Genomic DNA, 27,154 nt, shown 5'->3' on the forward strand with positions numbered 1-27,154 from the left:
TTAAAAGCTAACGCTTGCTGGTAAAATCGAATGCCATCGATCAAAGTTACTGTTTATTTTACATATTATCCTAATGAGCATATACCTCATTTCTATTTTGTGTATTAACATAATTCCTGATAAAGTATAGAAAATCAAAAGTAACATTTTTCTAAATTCAAATTCTTAAATTACTAATTATGTATAAATATAAAAATTAAATGCTCTTTTTGAATTTTTATACTAAAATACAATATTAAGTTTAAGTGTTTTTTATCTAACTAACATCATTAAAATATTAAAACTTTTGTTATCATCGAGATTTATGCAATAATTTAAAGTTTTAGCTGCTAGTAGTAACTAAAAATAGTTATAATATTAAAAACAATAACATGAACTTTAAAGACAAAATTGTAGTCTAAAGACTCAAAACCAAAATTATTAAGTGATTTAGAACAAAACTACGTCTAAAAACTAATTAAAACTAATAAAAAAAATAACAATCGTTTTTTAAACATTTCAGTTAGTCTTTGAAAACAAAAGCAAATTAAATTTTTGTATTAATTTTCATGACAAATTAATGTAACATACTTTATTAATGGTAAAAGTAATATACAGTGTTTTAATGACAGTTAAGAATAGTTCTCAACTTAAATAGTTTAAGGAAAACGGCATTAATAAACTCTGTATATATATTACTTAAGGCATTGGATATTTTGCTTAACATGGTTTAAATTTTCAAAAGTTTCTCTTTACAAAATAAAATTCTTTAAAACAACAAAATAAGTGCTTCTAATTACCTTTTAATTATTTTCAGACTTTCACACAAAAGTTTTTAACATTTTTGATCCTAACGAAATTTTAAGTTTTATTAAAGATTTCTCTAGTATTAGATTAAAAATTATTTTTTCTAGTTTATTTAGAAAAGGTTGGTTTAAGTTTTTTACTAGTCTTATTAAATAGTTCTATTGTATTATTATTTTTTTATACTAAAAACTAAATAAGCACATATTGAAAAATAGTAAATCACTTAAAGTAATTGAAATACTTCACTACAAAACGGTCAACTGATTCTATAAGAACAATTTTGCACACTGATGAACAAATTATATTCGCATAGAACTTTAATATTAACTCAGTACAAGGATAAGTAATAAGTTTATAATGTTAAACATTAATAACAGTTTTTATTTTAATTTGGTTTGCTAGCATAGTTTAGACCTTTAATTATTAACTCATGGTTTAGATATAGAAATTGTATAACAAGTAATAATTGCAAAAGAGTTTAAGGAGATAAAACTTAATAAACAGTACAAATAACTGTCTTCTGTTTTAAGTCATTTATTATTTTGATTATTTTTAGTATCTAACTAAATAAAAAATAAACTATATTAAGTTATTATATATAAATTATATTTTAACTTTTTAAACTAATGACTACTAAAAAAATAGTAAGCTTTTTTTAAGAAAATACGAGTCAAGTATTTATTAACTAAAGATGTTATTTGTTCTAAATTATTTTTGAAAGTTGGATCGTAGGAACACTTTTTAATTAAAAGCTTAAACTTGAGTTTTAACTAGTTACTAGTTTAACAAGGTACACGGCAGGTAAGACTTTTAACTTATGTGCTATAAACCTATTTGTGAATAATTGTCTTTACAACTTTAATAGATACATTTATCAGCTAAAATAAAAAGTTAAACAGTTTTAATAGATTGTTAAAACATACTTTTTAATAAGTTATAACTATTACAAAAACTCATCAAGTAATTTACTAATAATTTTTTTTCATTGAATATACATGCACATAAAAAGTTTAAAGTAATCGAATATAAAGACATATAGCTCTTATTATTTTAAGTTTTAAAGATAATAAAAGTTTTTTAGTTAGTTTAAAATCAACCATAGAAGAAAAAATACTTATTTAGCAAAGTTATGAGAGAGCGAAACTCCACTGCACTTTTCTATATAAACTTAGTATTTTCTGATCATGTGTAACTATTACTTTAATACTTTTTGTAATGTAGTTAAAAATTCTAAAGTTTATATTTTTCTTAATTCAAAATTATCGACTAACAGGTTAAACTAAATTGTTAGTAGTTTTTATAATATAACTATAGCTTAGAATACGACTTTAAATTGATTTTTGTACATTTTTATTACTTATATATAAATAAGCTGATATTTGTTCACTTTATAAAATTTATTATATACAGTGTCAAGAAACTAAATAACATTTTTGAAAACAAAAAGATAATCGTTTGTATTTGAATAAATTTAACACAAAACAAAAACAAAAATGTTAAAGAAAACAATAACTTAATTAAAATTTAGTAAGGCTATGCTGTGCATAACATCATCTAAAGTTTAGTTTTATTTTATTTCAAAACAGAGTACTACAGAAAAAGCTAAAATTCTACTTTAACATAAGGCTGTATTTCACAACAAATAAGACGATATGATTTTTTCGTAACAAATTTTGTGTTTTTGTAACTTTAATGAAATCTAATATAAATAACTAAAATTAGTCTAAATATAAATAAAAACTTAGAAAGTTAATTTAATATTTTATTAATAATACACGTTGATTAATAAAACCTTGAATTTTTAACATACTCTTATGCTAAGTAGAAAAATATTACAACAACATAATAAAATACAATAAAAAGTTTGGAAAGAAAAACAGAAAAAAAAAAAATTGTAATGAACTTCGTAAAATTATCACACGAAATTATTTTATTAAAACGTATATGACTGAAAGATTTCAAGCAACAAATAAATAAGATAACATTTTGAATTGTTTATCTACCTATTTTTTTTTCAGAAAAAATTTGAAAGTACTTTTCTTTATTGAACTAATATATTTTTCTCTGTATTAAAGAAGTAAACAACTTTCCACGTAGTATAATATTTAAAAGGTAACTATTTTTGTAATGTAAATTATTATAGAGTTAGTTTTTGGAGCTTTAGCTTTACGAAAATGTGTTAACTTGCTTAAAACAAAGAAACATATGTTAGTTCAGTTAACAAAAGAGTACTGTTAAAATTTGTTATCATTATACAATTGTATATAACTTCAATAATTTTAATTTAGACTGTCTTTTAAGTAAGCAGTGTAAAGATAACTTATAACTTTTTACAGAACTGTATCCAAAAAATAGTATTAATAGGTTTTTTATTAGATACTTTAAAAGCTACAGAAATACTTTCGCTTGTTTTTTTTATAAACACTAGCTTTTTTGTTTAAAACGAAATGATTGACGTTTTTATTTCTTAAAACCAGAAAATTCCTAAAGTTTCTTCTATAAAAGTACTAAAACTAAAATATTACAAATAAAAGTCTATAATGCTTTAAATTTTGGTTAGAGCATTTATCTTAGTTTTTGATGCACACCTCAACTTAATTGTTCATGATTCTTGTATGGAACAAAATAATGAGTCTATTAACTTCGTCATTTTTCTTTTTTTGCGTTTAGTAATAAAACGCAGCTTTTTTTCAAAAGTAGATGGTATTTTGAAAAACTATTTTGTTTACGGCCTAGGTTTCAATGATTTAGTGTACTTCAAGTACATCATTCTTCATCGTAATGATCTTTAGAGACACTCTGTGATTTAATAAAACAGTTAAATTTAACAAAAAACACAAATGTGCTTATAATTAATTTGTTTTGTATTGCATTGAAGTCTTTTATCTAACATCACATCAATTACATTAAGGTAAACTACTTACTAAGGTTGGTATAAAAAGCTGCGTGGGTCTTTTTATTTCCAAAAAAAAAACATATTTTAGATTTTTAAAACTTTACTTATTAAAAGTACTTTAAAATTATTAGTGTACAGAATTTGAAAACATTTTTTACACTTTAACAAAAAACAGTAAGCTCTATATTACAATAGTTTAAATAATTCAGTTTATCTTTTAAAATCCATTATTTTCATTTAACGGCTGAGTTGTTATTGTAAGTTTTATGAGAAGTACTTAAAATTAGATATATATCAAGTCATATATATTCCTTAGATTACTTAAACATATATTATTTTTGAAATAATTAAAAAACTACAAGTTATTACAGCTTGGAGTATAAACGAGAGATATTTAATTCAAAATTTATCTAAATGACTAAATTTTTTAATTTGTAGCCAGTTTAATTTAATTTTAAAAATCTAGCTATAAATTTTTCTATATCTTTAGTATATCCACTTCTAACAAATAATGTTTAGAAATAACAAATAACAAATGAAAAAAAACTTTTAACAAAAACTTCTGATTTTGATTTGTTTGTTTTTATCATTATTATATATTTCTTCAGAGGTTTTGTACTAAAATTTTATTAAACATATATAAAAAAAAAACTATTTAGTACAACAATAGTTTACATTTAAGTACAACATATAGCCTCAACCAGTGTCTTAATATAAGTAATGTGTTTTCTCTCTTATTTTTTCAATTTCATTCAAACTGCATGCTTGAGTGTATAAATTTGATTGCAGCATTCAAGTGAAGGGAAAATTTGAACGTCTGCAAAAGCGCAACGCTGCGGTGTACAAAAGTTTAAAACTTCATGATTAAGTAAGAATGAAACTCCAGTCTTCTTACAAATTCCTAAAGTTGTTTATACAAAGCCAAGACATTATGAAATAAGTTTTTTCTTAAGCTTCATGTACAATGTTCATCTTATTACAAACAAACATTTTTGAACAACGCTTATTTTTTTGGGTTAAAAAGGTAAAATGTTTGAATTGAAAAATTTGATACCATTCGATTTTTATTTATAGACTATGACAAGACATTAAACTTTATCCATGGAGTATAACTTGATAACCAAAATATTTTTTGTACACCAGGTACTTAGACCAAACTTTTTAAGCGCTCTTTCTTCTATCAATAAACTTTGATTTTTATTGCAATGTTTAGATCTTTTAATTATTCTAAATTTTAGATATATCTAGTTTTACAAGAATGAAGCTTCTAGTTATAATTTAAACGAAAGCAGTAATATAAAAAGCATATTTAAGCCCACAATAATTAGAAACAATTAAAATTATATAAGTATTAGCAATTTTGTTTAGTTATATAACATTATAGCTAACATCGAGTTTATTTTGAAAATTAAGTCACAATTTTCTTTTGTTTTTCAGTTCCAAAATAGAAAAAAATAAACAAAGTATATGTTGAGATTACTTGTTTTTTTTTACAGTACATTCAGGAACTTCTATTGACAACCAATACCAAGCATATATAAAACTGTCTTTAATGCATACTTTTTATGACATGTATTTTTAAGAATAAATTATTATGCAGATAAATATTTTTTACCTTTATTAACCATAAAAAAATATAAGGTCTATTAACAGCCTACGCGAAACTTCACTTATATAAGTAAAAATAATTTGTGAAGTTTTTTAATTTTGTTAGAGACTTTAAACTTATTCATCAAAAAATTATAAACTAAATTTTGTTCTATTTCTAATTAAAAGAATAATTTGAATGTTCAAAACATAAACATTATGTTGTTTACACTATAATAAACTGCTTTTTGACCAACTGATGTTCAGTAAAATAATAATATTTTTATATTTTATACACTTTTTTTATATATAATCAAGCTGCTTTGGTTCTAAGGAATTAAGCACTATTAAATTTAATTTCAACAACAGACTAAAAAGTATATGTGTATTAAAAAAAATAAACCTTATGATTTTCGTGAAACAATTGTTTCACTGGTCTTCGAAAATAGACAAGGTCATCAGTTACTTTATAAACAAAACTTAAATCAAAATTGCTGGTAAGCTGTACTGGCATCTAGAGTTTTTGTGGAGAGCTTTTCATAATTAAACAAATATATAATATTTATATACTGTTTTATTTGTGAGTGTAAATTAGATGGGCTCTATACATGACAAGCATATATATTATACTTTAAAAAAGCATGAAGCTTTAAACTTGGTTTAAAATTCTAGTTTTAAACTTAAAAATATCTTTTAACAAATCAAGTTATTATTGTTTTTTAATTTTAATCAAAATATTATAAGTTTAGCTTCTTGTTTAAAATATTTTTAAAGTAAGCTAAGTAGTAAAAAGTTCTCGTATAAACTATAATTTAAAACAACAGAGTATTATGTTAATTAAAGCAGGGTTTCGAAAAGTGTTTAAGTATTTACAGTAATGAGAATAATTAATTTTACTGTTCTCTATATGTTTATTTTAATAATTTATTTTAGAAAGTTATTTTTTAATTCAATTTAATTTTTATATTGAAAGTTTAAGCTTTAAACAAAGACAAACCTACAATTAGAAACTTTCCAACAAGCTATTCATAATCGGTTATGCAACAAACACATGAGAACTTTTTTTAATAAAAAAATTATGTATCTCTGAACAAGAAACGTTTTAAACATCACAGTTTACAAAACTTATAATGAAACTTGTTATGTAGTTATAATACAAAAGTTAATGAGTTATTCCAGAGTAAAAGAAACAAAATAAACCATTACAATTAAAAACATATGTTTAAGAAAATTTTTCTAAAAAAAGACTCTGTGCTTTAATCAACCTAACTTAATCACTTCTTATCAAAACTATAAGAAAAAAATTTTAAACGTTATGAGTTGTTTACAATTACTAAAAGTTATTAAATATTTCTTAAAACAATTAAAGTTGTATCAATTTACGTATTGAAAAAATCCCAATAAAATGAACTATTATTCATTATGAAACCAATTAAAGTTTTAATTTTAGAAATAAAATCTGCAGAGCAACTTGTACTGATAACAGTTTTATAGACTAATTAAATTACTTTTCCCTCTAGACATACTTCAGCAAATAGAAACGGTTTTTTGGAAAATATATATATATGAAAAGCAAGATTTGAACAACTTTTTTTCCAATGCATAACTTATTTTAAAAATATTAAAAAACACATTTGATTTATTTTTCTTTAACTTATTTAAGTACTTTCGAAGTAAGTTTAGTTAAAAATTGTATCTTATCAAAATAAACTAATTGAAATTGAAAAAAAAAAACTATAATGTAGTTTAAAGAATAAATTATAAAATGACGTAATAACCAAGTGTAAAAATTAACTAAATGCTTATACTAACTAAAGAACTTTGCTGTACTAATAAAGCTTGTTAGATTAAAATCAAACTAAAGTTAACCAGCGATAAAAGTAAAAATAAAACTACACTTTTAAAAGTTTTTGCAAGAAACCAATTATTTTAAAACTTCTTAATATAACGATTTAAAAAGTCTAGTTTGGTATACCAACTTGCTCTTCTTAATAAACTGGGTCTTAAAGATTGAATGGATAAGGCTTTTAGAATATGTAGCTCAAAAGAGTTCTCCGCTCTTCAGCGTTGAATTTTATACAATCAACTTTTATTTGAGAATGCTACAAGTGTCATTTCAAAAACAAAACACTGTGAGTTAGTGAAACAGTTTTTTTACTAGATTTATGTCACCATCAACCGTATTTAAAAAAAAAAAAATTAATAAAGGATAAACATTGGAATACAAGCTTAAATTATACGATTCAGAATCCACGAACAACAGCATCCGAGACAATACCTGGTAGTAGGCTGTCTCAGATGCTGTTGTTCTTGATCGTGCTGTGAAGATTATTGTTTGTTATCGGTGGCAAAAAAAATTTCACTATAGTGATGATGGCCGAAATAAGTACTGCTTAAAACTAATTAAAACGAGCGTAGAGACTTATATTTCACATTAAGTTGTCTTAGACATTGGGCTATGAATAGGACTTTACCCATAAACGGTCGTTTCAGTGCTTATGCACTTAAGTCTGCTTGGATAGATCACAACAGCGGTTTCTCACGACTATGCCTACCTGACGAGTCTTAATAAGGACGAAACCGATCGTAGGTTGTCTTGGATGCTGTTGTTGTTGATCGTGCGGTGAAGCTCATTATTTATTATCGATGAATATTATGAAGGCCGAAATAAATACTGTTCTATTATAAAAAGTAAGGTATACTATAGTTTAGTACCATTTTTTTTCTTTTTAGGTTTTAATATTTTAGCTAGAAATTATTTTTTTCGAGTAATACAGTTTAATTAATATTAGTAGTATTGCACTTCTTCTATACATACCTGTTTAAAATTCTAAACCTGAATACTGAAAATTTTATTTAAAATTTTTAATACATTGAACTTATTCTAACTGTTGTTTTATAACAAAATTTTTTGGAAAATATTTCCAGTCTCAAAGATTTTTTTAAATGTTTAGTTGTGTTTTATTTTTCTAAGAATACTTGCTGTGTGATCTATTGCTGCTTACGTTTTTATTACAATTTTTATTTTGGAATTATAAATCGAGTGTTCTAAAGTGTTAATAAAATGTTTTACTTTTTTTTAACGTTTAGTAGAACCATAATTTTAGAATGGTCATTTTCTTTTAATACTTCTTGTAGCGTTATACTATACTACAAAGTTGATTTTCATAACTTGAAAAACTTGATGGATAAAGTCGCGGAGTATAAACTGTACAACTTATAAACAGTTAACATATAAAGACAAAAGTTTTTCAGAAGTTTCATATACAAAATAAAACTCAAAAGGGCGGATTTATAACTAAATTGTTTTAAATCATCAAGTTTGTTGTATAAGACTAAGTTTACGAGTACAACGATTCATAAACCGTTTATAATTACCAATATAAAAACAGCTGTTGGAGTATTGTAAACTTAACTTTCTAATACGTTATATATGTCAAACACCAGGAAAATAATTAAGCTTTTTAAATTTATTTTCTAAAATATAATACTAGATTGTTTTAAGATATTAAAAGATTGAAAGATTGATATAAAAAGGTTGTATTTAAATCAAAAAAAAACCTTAAAACGGTACAGTTAGTAATCAATGGTGGGCCGAAAAACACAAATGAAATACACAAAAACTGTTGATCTACCATGTATTTTAAAACTCTATAAGTTATTTTATAACATAGTTCTTTAACAGATAGTGGAGCCAAGTGTTTATGAAACCACCATTAGAAGTATAAAATCCTTTTTTTTTATCCTGTAGTAACTCGAAATATAAAATCTATAACTTTTTTAAGTTTTAGTTTGTAACTTGATCATTTTTACAACATTTTAAGTTCTTGACATTGAAAAGAATTTGGTTTTTATTTTTTAGGTTCCGACCATTTTATTTTATACTACTTTTTGAATCACCTGAGTATTTTAAAACTAAAACAAAAGACAGCTCAAATGAAGAGCAAAATTGTCAATTCTCTTTATTCTATAAACTAAATTAACATTATTTTTAATTAACTGAAATTTAGTCTTAAAGATACGTTTGCATTGTTAAGTATATTTAGTTTATTCATTCAAAATATGTTATTCATAAAGCTTGATAATCGTTTAGCTCTTTTTACCACAATAAAAAGTACTTAAAAGGAATCTTTATGAAAGCTATATTTATATTACTTTAATGCTTCTTTGAATTTTTATATGAAAAAAAAGTCTGCTTATTTCGATCAACACAATAACTAAAATCTAATCTCAACTTTAATCACTATTAACTTACTATACTTTATAGATATTATTTCGAATAAAAGTTTCAAGATATAAAGAATCATTCCATTTATTTTGGGAAGACTTTGGTTTCCGCGATCAGCTTCTTTCAGTTTTATTTAATTATATTATTGTGTTTTGATTTTTTTGTATATATAAAACTATTCAAGCGAAAGAGACTAATTAAAGAATAGTAAATTCAATCATTTGTTGTAAACATAAAGCTACATACATCCATTAAATATATGAGTTTTTAATTTAATTTTTCTCGCAAATTAGATTGTAATAAGTTGTATAAGTAGCTTGAAATTTAGCATTTAAACTGAGATTTCGTACAAATATACATTTTTTTTACAACCTTCTTTTTACTAGTGTTCGAATAAAATATTTAGACAAGAACAATGTGTTTTTTAACAAAATACCTGTGTTGAACAATTATTAATAATTAATGCTATTATAGTTATTAAGTTTTATAAGTATGTTCTCTATTGAAACTACATAAAACTTAAAACATTAATAATCCGGATCCAGATCCAGTCGGATCCTAAATTAAAAATAAGAACCGATTCCGGCCGGACCTTAATTATGAAAAAAAATCCGGATCCTAAATATTGGATCCGGTAGATCACTAGTATCGACTTAACTTTTTAGAGCATTAAAAGTTGTCTGTATACAACTTGATATTATAAAAATTTTCAATTTTTTTAAACTTAAACTAGCTCATTTTATTTTCAACTTCTTAAATACTTTTTTACTTTACATTTTAGATATTAATATACAGAGGCAGACTTTTTTAACTAAAACATAAGAAAAAAGTTTACCAATCTAAAAATAATGTTAAAAAGTTAAAGTACTTTATATTATTGTAGCTAAACATTTAAAATACTTAAAAATTATACACATTCCAGCTATTGTTAAAAAAGATACTAATTAGTCTTTAACTTAAAAGTATATGAATTAGTATAAAAATTTAATTGAATACACTTAAAACAAATACTAACTCATTTAGAATGCAATACAGTCTCCATTTTCATCAAAACGACCAGAGTTAACAACGAAATCAGATAGTTTTGTGGAAAGTTCTTTTCCCATTACGTTATCACTGAATATTGGATGCTTGTGAAAAAATGAAAGCATTTTGACTATTGATGAAAATGTTTTATCGTTTGGCATTCTGCACTTCCCCTCGTGATCAATTGTGATTCGGCTGTGCTAAAGATTAGCATATGTGATTTCGGATGTTAGTAATAAAGTGTGATAATATTTTAAACTCTACAATCTTTTCTAAGGGTGTACTTAACTTTTAAAATTATCTTTAGTTGTTACTTGAAATTTCACAAATAAGTTAAAAAAATTAATTAAATAAATTTAGGTTATGTTAATGTATTTTGAAACAAATATAAGTTTTTTAAATATCCCCTAGAAAAATATTTTTAGCACAATTTTTTGTAGTTTATATTTGTATAACTTTTGCATAAAATAATTTGTTATCATGAAACATTAACAAAGCAGTTAAATAATTCTAAATGAGGAGACGGCTTAGATATCAAAACTGTAGAACACTTTGAAACATCAAATTTATAATACAAAACACCAAGTAAGTTGTATAAAATAAAAGTATTAGCGTCTTGTATTTAAATTAAATTGTTAATTTTTTTTCGAATTCAAAAGCTTTTTTTTACCGAAAATCTGTTATGTTAGATAGGTAAAGCACTTATTTTGGGTTAACAAATTTGTAGTCGTCTAAAAAGTTTTTATTTTATTTTATTTTAAATAATAGTTGCATTTGTACAGTTTGTATTCTATTATATCTAGTGTGTTTGTATCACTGTATAGCTTTCTATTTCTTATGGTCAAAGAGGCTTTAAATATACATCACAATAGTATTTATAGAATTTCGTACACGTACCGTACATAATACAGATAGTATAAAAAAAACATCTATTGTGTAATTAGTTGTTTTTCGATTAAAGTTAGCATATTTTTATACTGAATATTTTTTTTTTTTAAATACTTATTATAAGGTAGTAAAATTCTATTCACAATAAAAGAAAATTTATGTCATAAATATATAAACAAAATCTTAAGTTTGCATAGAATGGCAACATTGAATAAGTTAGTTTTTTGTAGTCTAGTAAAATATATTTCCTTTATAAAAAATTGAAAAAGTAAAGTTTAATGTACATAGTTCGTTCTGTTTTTTAGCTTAGATTAAACAGATCTTAAAGTTTTAAATTAAAGGTAGCTATTTCCAACTTTATTTCAAAACAATTTTAAAGTCTTTTTATACCTGTAGTTAGTTGTTATTTATGACATGCAAACTAATGCTGAAAAATAGCTAGTTTTTTAAGTACATCCCAGTCTTTTATTAATCGTAACACTATTTGAACATTAGTAAGAATCAATAAACTTTAAAAATTTATTATATAGTTCTTAATGTGACCACTACAATCCTTTTAAAATATTTTTTTTAACTGAAAAAATTTTAAAGTAAGCTACATAAAAGTTAAACAGCTACTCTTATGCATACTCAATATAAAACAAAACAATATGTATAAGTATATCCAAACTTCTAAAAATAAGGGCTATAATGTGTTTTAAATAATAAAAGACTGATTAATTTTCACTAATTTTAGTAACAGTTTATAAATTTCATACTTACTTTTGATATTCCATGCCGTACATAAGTTAACACATGCAAGTTGTGCTTTTCCGAATATCTAACTAGAAAAGTGCCATCTGGTTGACCTGTCAACTTGCTTTCAGCTTCTTTCCTTTGCATGTTTCCATGATACCAAGCGAAATTTTCAAGCTTCGTCAAACTATCATCTAAACTTTCTAAACGAACGTTATCAGCGCTGCTGAAGCTGGATATTGATTGACTGCAGCTGACCGAAATACAGTCATTGTTGCTATATCTTCTGTTGAGTAAACTTTGATTGTTACTCTGACTGCAATTAATTTCTTCAGTGGACGTTGTTCGCTTGGAGAATTCTTCCCAACTAATTACTATAACAATTATATGTATGTATATTTCGACTTAATGAAAATGTTATAATTTGTAGTTCACAAAATCTAGTTTATATTTCTTACATTTCCTTACCTTATTACATCAGAACTGAAAGTTTTATTTTGTAGTAGTTTTGTAAATGTTTTTTATTTACTATAAGTATAAAAGAAACTTTTATCATTATAATGCTTTAAGATTTTTAGTTTATCAATACTTGTTAAAGTATTAGTTTTTAGTAACTCAATTTTTAAAGCCTGAGTTGTTCACAAATATTTTGTTTCGTTTTTGATAAATTACGTTTTTTTTTTTTTGGTTGAGTTCTCAAAAAGATAAAACTTTAAAAGAGATAAAAGTATTCACTAAAGAGTTAAACATAGATTTTTTAGTAAACTTAGTTCTTGTAAATAACTTCATGAAAACTTTTATGGATAGCATCACATATTTAAACACTTTTTACCACTAAAAAAGTTAAGAGTTTTAATATTTGGTTTGAAAAACAAACTTTAGAATATAATACTTATCTGTTTTTTAAGGTTAAATAACTTAAAGATGTTTATAAAAAAAGTACTTTAGTGTCCACTTTTGTGCTTAAATTTATTAGTTTTCATGCATTTATTTTACTGTTTTTATCATTTCATAAAGTGTAAGCTAAATAGTTAGTTTTGTTTTAAATACTGCTTATAGACGTATTTATCTAGTTATATTTTAAATACTCTATTTATTTTTAAAACAATAGTTTTAAAAGCTTAGTTACTTTCGAATCTTAATTCATAAATACTAATAGTTATTCTACATAATGTTTGAAAAATTACTATTTATTACCTTTGCAAAGGTTAAATTAGTTTAAGCTAGACGTTTTAAATGTGCTAAAGATTTGTTAAAACTATTCTGAAACATAAGTTTTGTTTTTTTACTTCATAAAATGAAATAAAATCTAACAAGGGTTATAGCTGAACATTAATGTTTTAAATAACAACTAAATTCATTTTAATAATAGTTAGTTGAGATATTTTAAACTAAGTTTAAGTTTTTTATGGAAATAAATTTGCTGCTATTATAACTTTGTTAAGCTTTAGTTGAATAATTTACTAACGACAGTTATTTTCAGAGATATTTTGGTTTAACAAACAAAATTAATGTTTATGATGCTCTGTATTTTTCTTTAACAATAAATACTAATTTTCTTAAACATATAAACTAAAAACTATCTATATTAGTTTTTAGAAGGCTGACAAAGTCGTTCAGTTTGTTGTTTAAATTGTTTAAACTTACCTTTTACAGAGTTTAGGTTTTCGATATTTTTGACAATGTTTGATTTACTCTCGTGAGATTTCTTTTTAATGTTCGTTGTTTTGATGTCCTAAAAAACGATTAATAACATAATTTTCTAACTAAACTTTAAGTTTTTTGTCTTACTAGCTCTAATCTTAAAGAATTTAAACTTACTTTTTTGTAACAATTTATTAAACTTAAAACAGTATTTATATAAAACAGTTTTACTTAAAACAGTTTTACATAAAATTAAGTTTATTTTAAACTTTATGATAAATGTATTTTGATTTTTTTTGTACGTTTTTAACTTTTTTTCAAAACTTTGTACTTAGTTTAACTAAGCTAAGTAAATATAAGTAAGACTAACTCTTTTTTTGCCATTAATGCTAGTTTTCAACTTTTTGAAGAAATGACTTTCTTTCGGTTTCAAACGTCTGTTGGAAACTTGCTGGTCAAAAACTTTTGGTAAGTAAGAAGTCTTGTAGCTCTCATGAACTTTTGCTCTGTTTTTTAACAGGTTGTGAAATAAATTTACTTTGATTTATGAAATTTCTTTAAATTTTTAACTACAGACTGATGTTTGTTATGTAGTTATCTCTTTATAAAGTTTTACTTTTACACTAGCAAAAAAAAGTCATTTTATGCTAAAAGTTACCTTGAGAAAACTTAACTGAAACACTTTTACAACTTTTAAAATAATTAAATAGTGTTTCAAAGGATATCAAACTTACAAAAAGTACAAAAAATAGTTATTATTGTATTTAGATCAGAGGTCGGCAAACTACTACCTCCGATGTACTTTTCAGTTATTTTTTCAATAAGAAAAAAATTATAATTAGGCTGTTTATTTTAACAATTTTCAAAAATTAGTGTTTTAATATTACTTGTTTTGTCATATTTCTGGTTCGAAATACTGCAAATATTTTGATTAACTGCGGTTTGCAAAAAAAAATTTTCTACTCAATATGAATAATTTGTTCTAGAAAAATAGACCAGTGACGCATAAAAGGCTTTCGACCCTTCTTTTAGATTTTTGGTTTTTAAAGTTTTAATATAACCTTAAACTCTTTATCAGTCAATGACAACAAAACCTGAAGATAATTACAATTGAAAACATTAAATGTTTGTTGAAACTAATGAAAACAACATTACAATGTGACACTGATTAAACTAAAAACACTTTTTGACCTTTAGCTTTCTATAACAGTTTTATTAGTCTTTTAGTTTTATTCATTTATTTAGATTCTACTATTTAGATAGTAAAAAAAATACTAAAAAATAAGTGGATAAGAAAAAATGACAGAATTAAAGATACAGAGTTAGTCTAAAGTGTTTAGCTCACATACACTCAATTTTAGTGTCTTTGGGCCTTCTTTTTGTTTTACCTGTGTACTAATAAGTTTTCGACATTTTATCTCAAAAAATATTCATGCCCCTAAGGAGACTGCCTGCTATATAGTAATATTAATGAGTAAGCACTGAACCGCGCGACTATCAACAACAGTCCATGCGACATTCTGTAACCCGTTTAAGTCCTTATTAGAACTAATCAGGTAGCTATGGTCACGATAATGTAACTGATGAATAAAACGTTAATAATTTATATTTTGAAAACTGTGTTAATTATATCTCTACTTTTTAAACTAATCGACTTTATTTTCTATCATTACAAATAATCATTACTTTTTTGTAAGCATTTTTAAAGGTGTAAATTACAAATAAAATTTTACAATAACCTTAAAGACACTTTCTGCAGTTTAATAAAACAACTTAATGTTTTACCTTTATTTCAAAAAGTAAGGAAAAATTCGAGACGTCCATAATTTAAAGTCAATTACCCTTTTGTTTAAGTAACTTTTGACCTAGTATGTACACTTTGTCAGTATCTACAAAGCTTATTTACTTCAAGTACCACTTCGAAAATGTTATGTAAATTAAAACAGTAACAGCTTCTTAAAATTTTGGTACTAAAAATAACTTTTGTTAATCATTTAGTTTGTGATGAACGCCTTACATTCACATTGGTACAAAAGATTATAAAGTGTATGATAGCAACGTCTTGAGTAGCTTGCTTGTAAAAATTAAAATTTTTGTTTAGTCTTTAAAACAATTGATTCTTTAAAATTTTAAATGATCACTTATATTATAACAACCTTGTAAAGCCATATTGTTTAAATAAGTCTTCTACTTCAGACAACCATTTTTGTTTTAATTCTACTGATTCTAACTTGATAACAAATTCGTTATAGTTTGACTGTAACAAAATTTAAGTGTTAGTAATAGTTTGTTGTATTCATTTTTTATACTAAATTTACATTTTACGGTCTTTAAGATTCGTTGTCATTAAACATTTTGTATTATAAATAATTACAAATTTTATGATTTTAATTTTTTACTCTATATAACAAAAGTAACTTTTAAAATAAATTTACTAATGTAAAAAAAAAAATTCAATTTTTGTTTAAATTTTAAAATTTAATTTGTTTTGTCTTTAGATATTTTTGCTACTTCTTTTCCTTTAAATACGATATGAATTTGGTAAGAAGTACAAAAAGGTATGGGAAGTTATGAACCTCACACATTACAAGCTTTAAAATAATTATAGTTTTAGTAAAAACTTCAAGTATTAATTTAATATCTAAAACATAAACACCTTTATGACAAAACAGCATTTTGAATTTTGTGACGATACTGTGTCAATATCTCTTATTTCTGTAATGTCTTCTCCATATATCTCGTACTTTGATTTTGTATGCTGCAAAATTTTTTTAACCTATTTACTTTCCTCCTATCCTTTAAAAGTAACTGACACGCTGGTTATATTATCATTTAAAATTTTTATAAACATGATGACGTAAAATTAAGTGTCGTCAGTTGAAAAAAAAAAATCAAAAAATTTCAAATATACGAGTTTGCTCTTTATGTTGTAAAAATGTATAAAAATCTATTTAAAAATAGCATGCTCTAGAAACAGAGTGTCAGAACATTGTGCATTGGTCTTAATAGATACATATAATATTTAAAACTATTTTAGTATAAAAAGCACAATAATTTTTTTAACAAGCTTATTTTAAACACAGATAAAACTTTTTTAACTGTACAGATTATATGTGTTTACATATCAATCAACTTTTTTAAAGCTATTTTTTCAATACGTTGTAAAAAACTTCTAAAGAATATTTTAGTTTAAAGAAAATTAAGTTTTTAAATTGATTGTATTATTCAAACTACTATTTAAAATAAGAGTTCAATTAAAATAAAAAACAAAAGCGAATATTCAAGTTTAAATTTAAATTACCTTAGCAGTTTTTCTAGGAGAATAAATATCTAGCTTGAATGTGTTTTCAAAGTTAGTGATGATTAATTGTCCTTGTTCAAAGTTTGTAAATGAGGCTAAATTATTTCGATTCCAGCTCAATCTATACTGACAGTTTTGTTCAGTAAATTTTTCTTTCTGGTTTTTATTTAATAGTAGTAAGTATAGTATAAAAGTTGTTAATGATTTAATTAAACTTTTAGTCTTTATCCATACAAAAAAAATAGAATAAATAATAGTCTTTAGCTTAATATGTATATGTATTATATACTAATATATCTTTTTTGTTGTTAATATAAGCCCAACAGTACTATGTTTTCGGCATAATCTTACTCAATAATTTTCGTTCTTACAATAGTCATACATAACTGAAGTTTTTTAATTATCAACCATCTTAGAAGCATTAATACTGTGCTACAATTTTAGGCCGTGTAATAATTTATTCAATTATTGTTACAGAATATAAACTAGAACATTTATATTGTTTTAAAAGTAATCATAAGTAGTCAAATTCTCAAAAACTAAACAGAAATTGAGTTTTAAATAATGTTGTTCACGAGTTTGATTTAACAATTAATCTAAATTAAGAGAGTTTTCGAAACATAAGTTACTATAGGTAAAATAAAAAAAATATGTATTTTTTCGATAAGTGCTTCATCTTTAAAATAATTTAGAATACAGTAAGTTATTTAATAAAAAACCTTATCAATTAAAGTGATAGACATCAAGTTTCAGCCAAGTATTTATTTAATTTTAATACTTTTAAACGGAAGTTTGTTTTTACTGTTTTAGCTAAAAAAATATTTTTAATTTATTTTTTACCAAAAACAGTTTTATGTGTTATATCAGGGATAATCTTTAAAAAGAAGTCTCTTTTTAGAAGATTCACATTGGGAATTATTTACGTTAACTCATTAAAAAAACTGTTTTTTTCTTATATTTTTAAAATCTATAAATACAATTATCAAAAATTTACTTTTAAATTAATTCAACTGTTGAAAGGTTCAATTTTCTTGACTAGTTCTGCAGTTAATAGAGTAAAACTAATTCAAATGTTTTAAATACATCTTTAAACCAAAGCTAAAACTCAAAACAAATTATAAATCAAATGTTAAAACTATTAATAAATTCTTTTATTTAAGTAATTATCAGTAGTCTTTGTTATTTGTTTGAGTAAAGTGAGTCGAGGTAAGGGTTTAAATTAAAACCTTTTTTTTAAATAGGTTCGTAAGAGGAATACAAGTTAAATATTAGTACTGTGCTGCTGTTTTGTTACTGTTTCCCATTTAAACAAATAAAATAAATTAAAAACTTTTAACCATTACTACGGAAATCGACCCCTTTTTAAAAATAACCCTGCTTGAAAATTAACCCCAACATATTTTAAAGTTGCTTTTGATTGAAAGAGAAAAATTGCTTTTTTAAAACAAAAAAAATGTATTGTTGTAGCTAAAAGATTAAAATTGAATTCAATGGTAAACTTTTGCAATTTAAAAAAAGCCAAAAAACTATCCTGTGAAAACTTAATTACTGGAATTTATTTAAGTTTTAAACTAGTAAGCGATTTTGGTATCCAATATAAGTATTAACTTATTTCATTTAATTTTCATTAGACATTGGCTCCTACAGGAGCTAAAATTCTAAAATTTTATGTTACGCTGTAGAAAAATTGTTTTAAAAATTTATTATTGAAGTTAGTAAAAATTATTATAATCAAAACAAAAATATACACTTATTAGATAATTTTAAGACATAATGAGCTTATTCTTTGAAATTACACTTTACTTTTCTGAAATTATACTTTTGATACAACTTATGCAACAATTTTTTTTTAGTCAATTCAAATAACAACTACTTATTAATCTTAACTTAAATATTATAAAGCTTAAAAAAAAGCGTTACAACTCAATACACTTTTCTTTAAATAAAGGTATTAAATTTAAAGTGAAAAAATTTTTTTATATAAATTCTCGTTTTTATATGCTAAATATTAAAACTAATCTTTTCATTTCAATTTTAAACTGCATAAATTCATTTAATTTTTACCTAATCCTAGTACATTTAGGTTTAGTTTTGCTTATGTTATTTCTTAATTTAATCTTTATCTTATATGTAAAAAAAATATTAAGTTTTCTATAACATAAAGAATTCTATTTTACTTTTTCTAACTTTTTGAGTATTTTAAATTCTTTATAGAGTTTTAAATGATAAAACTAACTAATTTTTTTCCTTTTCTATTTTTTGAAATATCATTTTTCTTACTTCCGTTAGTCATTATTTTATTTTCAGTACCTGGTTGATGAACAATTTTAGGATAAAAATATTTTTCATCTTCTCTGTGGTCGGTATAAAAGTTTTTAGAACTCTTAGACTCGGATTTTTTGAAAACAATATCTTCATGAAAAATGTTTACTTCACTACACTGCTCCTTCCTATGTGATTTTAGCTTTTGTTGCTGATAGCCTTCTTCATAATTTAAAAACAAATTGTCAGCATTGTCACTAATAGGCAGTTCTAAGTTTTCCAGATCTTGATTATCTACATTTTCACTCTCAGTAGACATTGAAGATGTTTTACTATTTCTATTTTCATAGGTTTTTATTCTTTTCGTATCTTTACTGCTGTTGTCATATGTGCAACAATTAGGAATCAAAAACGATTTGTAGGAAGTTTTGAAAAAGTTACTGTGCATTTCAAATACAAACTGAATGAAGTCGTCGTAATCACTAAAGTTTCTCTGATCGCCATGTTCAATCACGGCTATGTTTTCATTTATATAATGTTTAACCAAGTTACCAAGTTTTTCGGCGTGGTTTTTTGCTATAGACTGACATTTGTCTTCAATCATGTTGTAATTTGGAAAGCAGTTGTTGCTGCTGCAGAAAAAGTCATTGTAGTCTTTTTCGTAGTTAGCTTTGATTTGTACTTTGGACATGCTTAAACTTTTCATTTGACTGAATATATTTCATCTGCTCAAAAAGAAGTAAAGGCGTACCTGTATTTAATAAAGCAACTATTATATAGTTTATTTAACGACAAAAACTACGCTAAAAGTATTTACGAAAATACCCTTCAGTTATCGAGTCGCACACCACGGATACCTTTTAACGTCTTGTCCAGGACAAAGTATTAACTTACAGTTATTGCTTTAAAAACAGTATAGTAGTTTCAGAATCAGTTTTACTTTCATGGTAAATGCTTAAAATCAGCACTGTATATACAAACTAATAATTTAATTTCAGATACAGTTTTAAAATAAACTAATTATAAGTTTTAACGAAAAATTGTTAAAAAAGTTTAAATACCTTTGCAACAAATAAAACAAAGTAGCTTATTTTTTTAGTCTTAAATGTAATTATGTAACACCTTTAACTTTAAAACAAAAAATTTATGTATTATAGATCTTGTTTTTTTATATAAAATATAAATTGCTGTAAATTTATAAACATTCAACTTCATGTAAGTAAAAAAAAATATTATAGCAAATGAATATGATTTGAAAGTATTTTGGTCTAGTTTATTTCTTGAGTAATTAAAGTTAACTTATATCGTAATAGTTTATCGTTAAAAAAACTTCCATCGTTTTTTAATGTTAATTAGTTTAATTTAAGATAATAACTATCGTAATGAATTTATAATGTTACGACTAACTGCTTTTAATTGTAGACTATATTATTTTTTGATAGACTGGATATATTTTTTTTGTATAACAATAATTTATTTCTTAATAAAAACCTCTAGCTTAAAACTTCTGGATACTTAATCAACATCTAAAAAATAATTCATAAACAGTTGAATATTTTATCAAAGCTTTTTTGAAACTTATGGCTTAATAAAAAGTTTTTACAGTGATACTTTAAAAAACTTAAAACAAAACGGTATTTTTAATATTTTTTTTTTTAAGTATTTTAGTATATTTAAATAAGAGAAATATGTTAAAGACTTTTAAGGACTTACATCTATGGAAATTGTATTTTGAAATAATTTGAGATTATTTAAAATATTTTTTTCTGGTGAAATTTTTCTTTAACTAAATTTAGAATTTTAGATCAAAACTTATAAAATACTTCTTTATTGTGGTAATTTTTGTTAAATAATTATGGAAACTAGCTAAATTAGAATAAGAAAAAATCATTCTGATAATTTTGAAAACGGTAAAAGTCGCTATTCAGAAGAAAATTATTCTACAAACGAAAAATTAGTTTGTTATAAACTTTCGCCAAAAAGTATACTTGCACTGGTAGTAAGTAAAACATAATACTGTTATTATTTTATATTATACTTTTGCTTTCTATCAAAAACCTTAAAAAATAAAGTAAAATAAATATTGTATTAGAGGTTGTTTTCATTTAATCCAACTACCTTTAAATACTTTAAGTTTTCAATTAAACGTTTATTATTTACATATTTAGTAATTAAGCAGTCTAAAACTAAAAAAGCTTTAGAAATTTTTGTAAAACTTCAATTTTAAAAGAAAACAAAGCAGATTTTAAATATTATATAATAAAAAAAGTTTGTTTATTTCTATATAAAAGTTATTAGTTTTTATTTTATTAGCTGTTAAAAAATAAGTTTAACTTCATATTTTTTTCTATATTAGTAAATGTATACTCTGTTTTTAAATTATTAAATATTACTAATAAGTAATATTAAATTACCAATATCTAACCTTAGAAGGTGTTTGGTACCTCAATTTTGTTAACTTCTACTTGATTAGTTTTTAACTTCATTTATTTGAGACATTTGAAACTATAGAAACTATTTAAGCCTTAACAAAAAACTTTTTTATTATTAAATTTTTGCAATATTTTTTTAAGCTACTTTTGCTGTTTTTTTAAGTGGTTTTAAATTAAAATATTTTGAAAGAATGAAACAATTATTAACAAAATAAAAGTTTTTTTTTATAATTTTTATATGTATGCGTTAAAAATAAAATTTGTTCATCGAAAGTAATTTTCAAAATATTAAAAGTCTAAAGTGTTTCAATAAACTACAATTGTAAAGAATTCTTTTTTTTAAATTTTAAAATTAAAAATAAAATGAGAACATATAATACAATTTACCTAAATAACTTGTTTTATAACAAAAAATTTTAATAAAAACTTAGAAATTGATACGCATTTGCTTTGTTTTTAAAGAACAAAACTACAATATTAAACCATGATAATTGTAGAAATATAAAACTTATTTTAACAAAGTTCTTCTATTAAACATATTTTGAATGATTATTTTAACTTTCTTTTTAATTATATATAGATGAAGTTTATTGTGTATTTATTTGGCATGTTTAAAAACTTCTTATGAATGATTAAGGTTTTTTTTTATTTTGAAAAGTTATCCAAATTCTTTTAAAACAAATAACTATTTAATTTTTGATAAGTATTTATTTTCATCTTTAAAAGTATTTTTTTTAATGAGTTGCTTAAACTTTGTATAAAACGATTTACCTGACGTGTTTATTAATTAACCTACTTTTTTTCAGCTTAACTATTAAAAAGTACAAAAAAAAGAAAATATAAAAAAGTTGAAGAATTAAAGCACCTATAGTTCTTCAAAAGTTAAAAATCAATTTATTTTTAAAATAATAAATCAACTACAATGGTTTTAAACTTGGTTTACTTAAAAATTAAAAAGTACTCGTATTGATTTAAAGAAAAAGTAATAATTAAGTTTGTTAATAAACTAATTTTACATACAGATGAAAAACAAATATTTGATAGAAATATGTAAAAAAATTGTATATTGACAGAACAAATAAGACAAAAAAATATTGAAACTATTTTATCTAATTTGGTTCTTATTTTAAATATATAATTTCTTTAATGAATTTTTTGTTATGTAGGTTTCTGTAAAAATAAAAAAAACCTTATACTGCTGCTACGATAAAAAACTATTACATATGTATATATCTCTAAAAATCACTTACTCTGTTAAAGATAAATATAAGTCAGGTAGTAGAAAAAGTTAAAACTATTTAATTTTCTATAATAACTACCAAGTCAAAAAAAAAGCCTCATACAAAGCGCAATGCGATGGCAAACAAGAGACAAAAAGAAAACTGTGAGTTGTTACTTAACAATTTAAAATTGCTTTTTTTCATATAGTTGCTAAAGGCGAGCTGAAGCTCGCGGCAATCGCATCAGCGGTGGAACAAGAGAGAGAAAAGGAGGAAAACAAGCATATGCGCTGGGACGCTGCTCTTAAGCTTTTCTATGCTGCAACTGCTCATTTTTCGACAGCAAGCGGTTCGTGACGTCATAATTCGTTACGGAACGATGATTTTCATGAAACCGGTGTAATAACTTTAAGAGATTAATGAAAAAAGTAGGTTTTAACTTTTTTGGTTTTTTATTAAATGTTCAGATGCTAATCACATTTTAGTGAAATTTAATAAATAACTATAAATACGAAATTAAATAACATTTTTAGGTGAAATATTGTTTAAAAAGCTTAAGAAGCAATCGAATTATTTTGAAAGACGAACTTAATATCCAAGTAAATTACTTTTTTTGAAAATTACTCTCAGGTTTAGACCTTTTAATTTCAAAATTATTTAAAATTTATTTTAGAACTAGAAATTATTGCAATTTTTCAAACTAATTTTTGTAAAATTTACAAAAGTTTCTTATCTTTTGAGCCGTGTACCTCTGTAGATGACCATAGAATTTTATTAAGAATAGTTTTGTTTGGTTAACTTTTTATAACTTGTAAGCAATTTTCAAACTTTTCCACATAATTTTTTATAGTTTAATTTGCATACTGACCAGTGTTGAAAAGCTGATCTCAATAAATTTAAATTTAAAAAAGGTCTAATTATACTTTTGTAAAATTATCAAGGTGTATTAGAATTGTTAAATGCCCGCAGTTATTGTGAATAAAAAAAAGCAGTTTTTTTGTAATGTTCCATTAAAGATTAAGTAAAATTTTCAATAAAATTTTCGTTTTGCAATTCATTAATTTATTATAAACTAACAACCGTTTAAGACTATGAAATTAGTATTGATTTTAACGAGATCTTCATTTAGTTTTAAAACGTTTTGACAAATAAACTTTAACAAAATTTAAATAATTTTTAAATACTTTTTTTTAACTAAAATTTGCTTCTTCTCAGGGTTTTTGAAGCCTTAATTTAAGTTTTTATAGCAGCTTAGTTAAAAACTTCTTTTAAAATCTTGATTTTATTCGTGTTTGCATATTAGTGTAAAAACTTTATTTAAATTCTTAATAACTTTAAATTATATGCACATTAAAAAGTTAGTACTACAACTATAAATTTTTCTTAATTATATTCTAAATTTATGTATTATACTTCAATATCTATAGAAAATTTAGCATCATTGAAGCACAAAATATAACTGCAGATATTCCAAAACTGTGAAAGTTAAGTATCACTTGTTAACATACTAAACTTTTTAAGTGTTACACATTTTATTAGTTTTGGTATCTCACTAAACATATGTAAGACTTTAAAATCTTCTTCTATATTCTATAACTTTAATTTTCAATTCGTACAAAACTAAAGCATTTTAGTAGTTTTATAGCCAGCAAAATTTACTTTTAGTTAAGATTTTTTAAAGCCTTTTAAGTTTTATGTCTTGTAAAAGCTTTTATTCAGACCGTATATTTTTTCTTCATGTATATAACTCTTTTTACTAACTTCAATTTGCTGAAAACTGTTAAGCAATGAAAATAAACTTTGAGAATCTCAATTTTACCTAAAAATATTAAAGCAATAATAATTTTTAATTTTACAATGACTCGTGTAACAGAAAATTAAACTCAGTATTTGCGAGTTTCATACTTAATTTATCGTCAGTTACAAAGTTTTCAAAAAGTTATTAAATTTAGTTTTGTACTCATTTAAACTGTTCATGTTAACTTAATCCGTTTAAATTAGTGTACTTAACATTAAAGAAGTTTAAAAATTAACAACTAATACAAGAATATAAAGTCTTTTAGACTACTCTAGAATTTTGAATAGACTTTTATAAAGCAATATTACCCTTTTTAGCAATTTTAGCAGATCAGCGGATAATATGTAGTAAATAAGTAGCAGGGTGAGCAATTTTAGTCTTGCAAGCTAGTTTATTGTATAAATAACTTAATTAAATGAAAATGTGCATTTTGAAATATCTTTAGTAGAAATACTTTTAATCTTTTTTTTGAATAGCTGAAGTTTGTATGGCAATTAATCTTATTTAAATTATTTTTTTAATGATTCTAATAGACTTTTAAAACTTGTTAGATGTCTTAATTGCTTAAGTTTAATTTTGCGTATTTTTGTAAACTTGCTTAAATATATAACTAAACAAAATTGAGATAACTTTAAAGTAAATCCTCATATATTTTAAGTTTTAATATTGGACTTAGTAAGCAAATGAAAATTACTTTTTAATACATATATTATAGTTTATTGTAGTTTATTGAACGACAAAAATACGTTTATTTTTTTTGGTTTTGAATCCTGGTGCACAAAAAAACCTTTCGGTTATCGAGTCGCACACCACGGATACATATTAACGTCTTGTCCATATCCTAAGTATTGTACAAAAAAAGTTTTTTTAAACTGTTGCTACTTTTTTTCTGCCTATAATGTTAAACAACGATTTTATAAAAGGTTTGTTTTAACTTATTTTATAAAATACCAGTAAAGTAATATCTAATGTTGAGAACGTTTTAAATAAAATAATGTACAACAATTTATCTTAACGCATATAGTTCAAATCATCAGTAATTACTTCTTAAAATTATGTTTTATAGATTGTAATAGATTTAAGAATCAATTATTTGCCAGCTTATAGTAGCTCATAATACTCGACTGCTTTTTCTAAAAAAATAAATTGTAGGTATTGCATCAGATGTTGGAATAACATTATGAAAGATAAGTATGATTGCTAAAACTTTGAGCAGTCAATAAGTTATCAAAGCAGTTAACAAACAGAGATTTTAAATCAAAAATATCACTTTTATTTTTTGAATGGTTCAATAAAGTACTTTGTTTTTTTCGAATAAATACTGGTTGACAATGATTTTTAAAGAAATTTATATAATCTAAATTTTGCTTCTGAAAAGCAAATTTATATAGGTAAACAATAATTAGAAGAAATATAAAAACCTACTTAAAGTGAAAAATTATTCAAAAAGCTTTAAAAATAAGTTTGAAATTCGAAAATAAACGTTTATCATTGTCGTTATAGAGGGAATAATTAGATCAGGGTTCGGAAAACTGCGGCCCACAGTCCAAATGTGGCCCTAAAGCCGAATTTTGCGGCCGGCGAGGTACTTTTTAGCTCAAAATATACCTTTTTAAAAACAGTAATGAGAAAAGTTTTTGTGGTAAAAGCTTTCAATTAGGCTCCTAATTTAATAACTATTCATTACTAGTGCTCTAATGTTGCTTATTTAATAAATTGTTAAGTTTAAAATAATGTTTTTATGTTGGCAAATATTTTGAAATAACTGCGGCCTGTGGAAGACCTTTTTTAAACAGTTTTATACAGCAAATTTTTCTAGGAAGTTTGGTCTGTGACTTATGGAAGGCTGCCAACCCTGAACTAGACATATTTTTTACACTATAAAAATTACACCAAAAATTAATCATTGAAAATAAACAATTTTGATTTTTTCAGTTTAAAAACATTTTTATTTTCAAAGAAAGTGAGGTAAACAATTTTTTTATAAATTTTTATAGTTAATTAATTTAATTTTTTAATAAAGTTTTTACATTGATCAAAGAGTTATAAACAGCAGATTTTATAATGTTATTGTTACGATACAAGAAAGTTTAACTGCTAGTTTTTAGCAAAAACTAGTATCTCAACATGTCAAAATGTGTATAAACGGGAATGAGTCAAAGTTGCACGAAGACAAAGTTGCACGAGGGTACCAAATTTTACTAAGACAATTTTGCACCAAGGGTCAATTTTGCACGAGTTACAATTTTGCACAAAAGTAAAAAAAAAAAGAAAAAAAACTAAAAGACAAATTAATGAAAATGAAAAACAAAAAGTTACTAACCAAGGGTAAGGTTTAGGGGTAACAGTGA

General features: G+C 23.6%; 1 protein-coding gene across 1 annotated transcript; it reads right to left on the reverse strand.

The window, feature by feature from the left end:
* Positions 1–2,908: 2,908 nt before the first annotated feature.
* Positions 2,909–21,881, reverse strand: LOC145840576 (uncharacterized). The gene is made up of 10 exons (XM_082947880.1): positions 21,779–21,881; positions 19,328–20,104; positions 17,092–17,247; positions 16,447–16,548; positions 15,947–16,047; positions 14,161–14,296; positions 13,794–13,881; positions 12,174–12,520; positions 10,513–10,723; positions 2,909–3,585 (listed from the first exon to the last, which is right to left on the reverse strand). Exons 2-9 carry the CDS (start codon positions 20,057–20,059, stop codon positions 10,517–10,519), a joined length of 1,869 nt encoding a protein of 622 aa, XP_082804006.1. The 5' UTR covers positions 20,060–20,104; positions 21,779–21,881; the 3' UTR covers positions 2,909–3,585; positions 10,513–10,516.
* Between the last annotated feature and the right edge of the window lie 5,273 nt (positions 21,882–27,154).

This window comes from Thalia democratica, chromosome 7, assembly GCF_965202585.1.
Source record: "Thalia democratica chromosome 7, ktThaDemo2.hap1.1, whole genome shotgun sequence".
In the NCBI taxonomy this organism is placed as follows: domain Eukaryota; kingdom Metazoa; phylum Chordata; class Thaliacea; order Salpida; family Salpidae; genus Thalia; species Thalia democratica.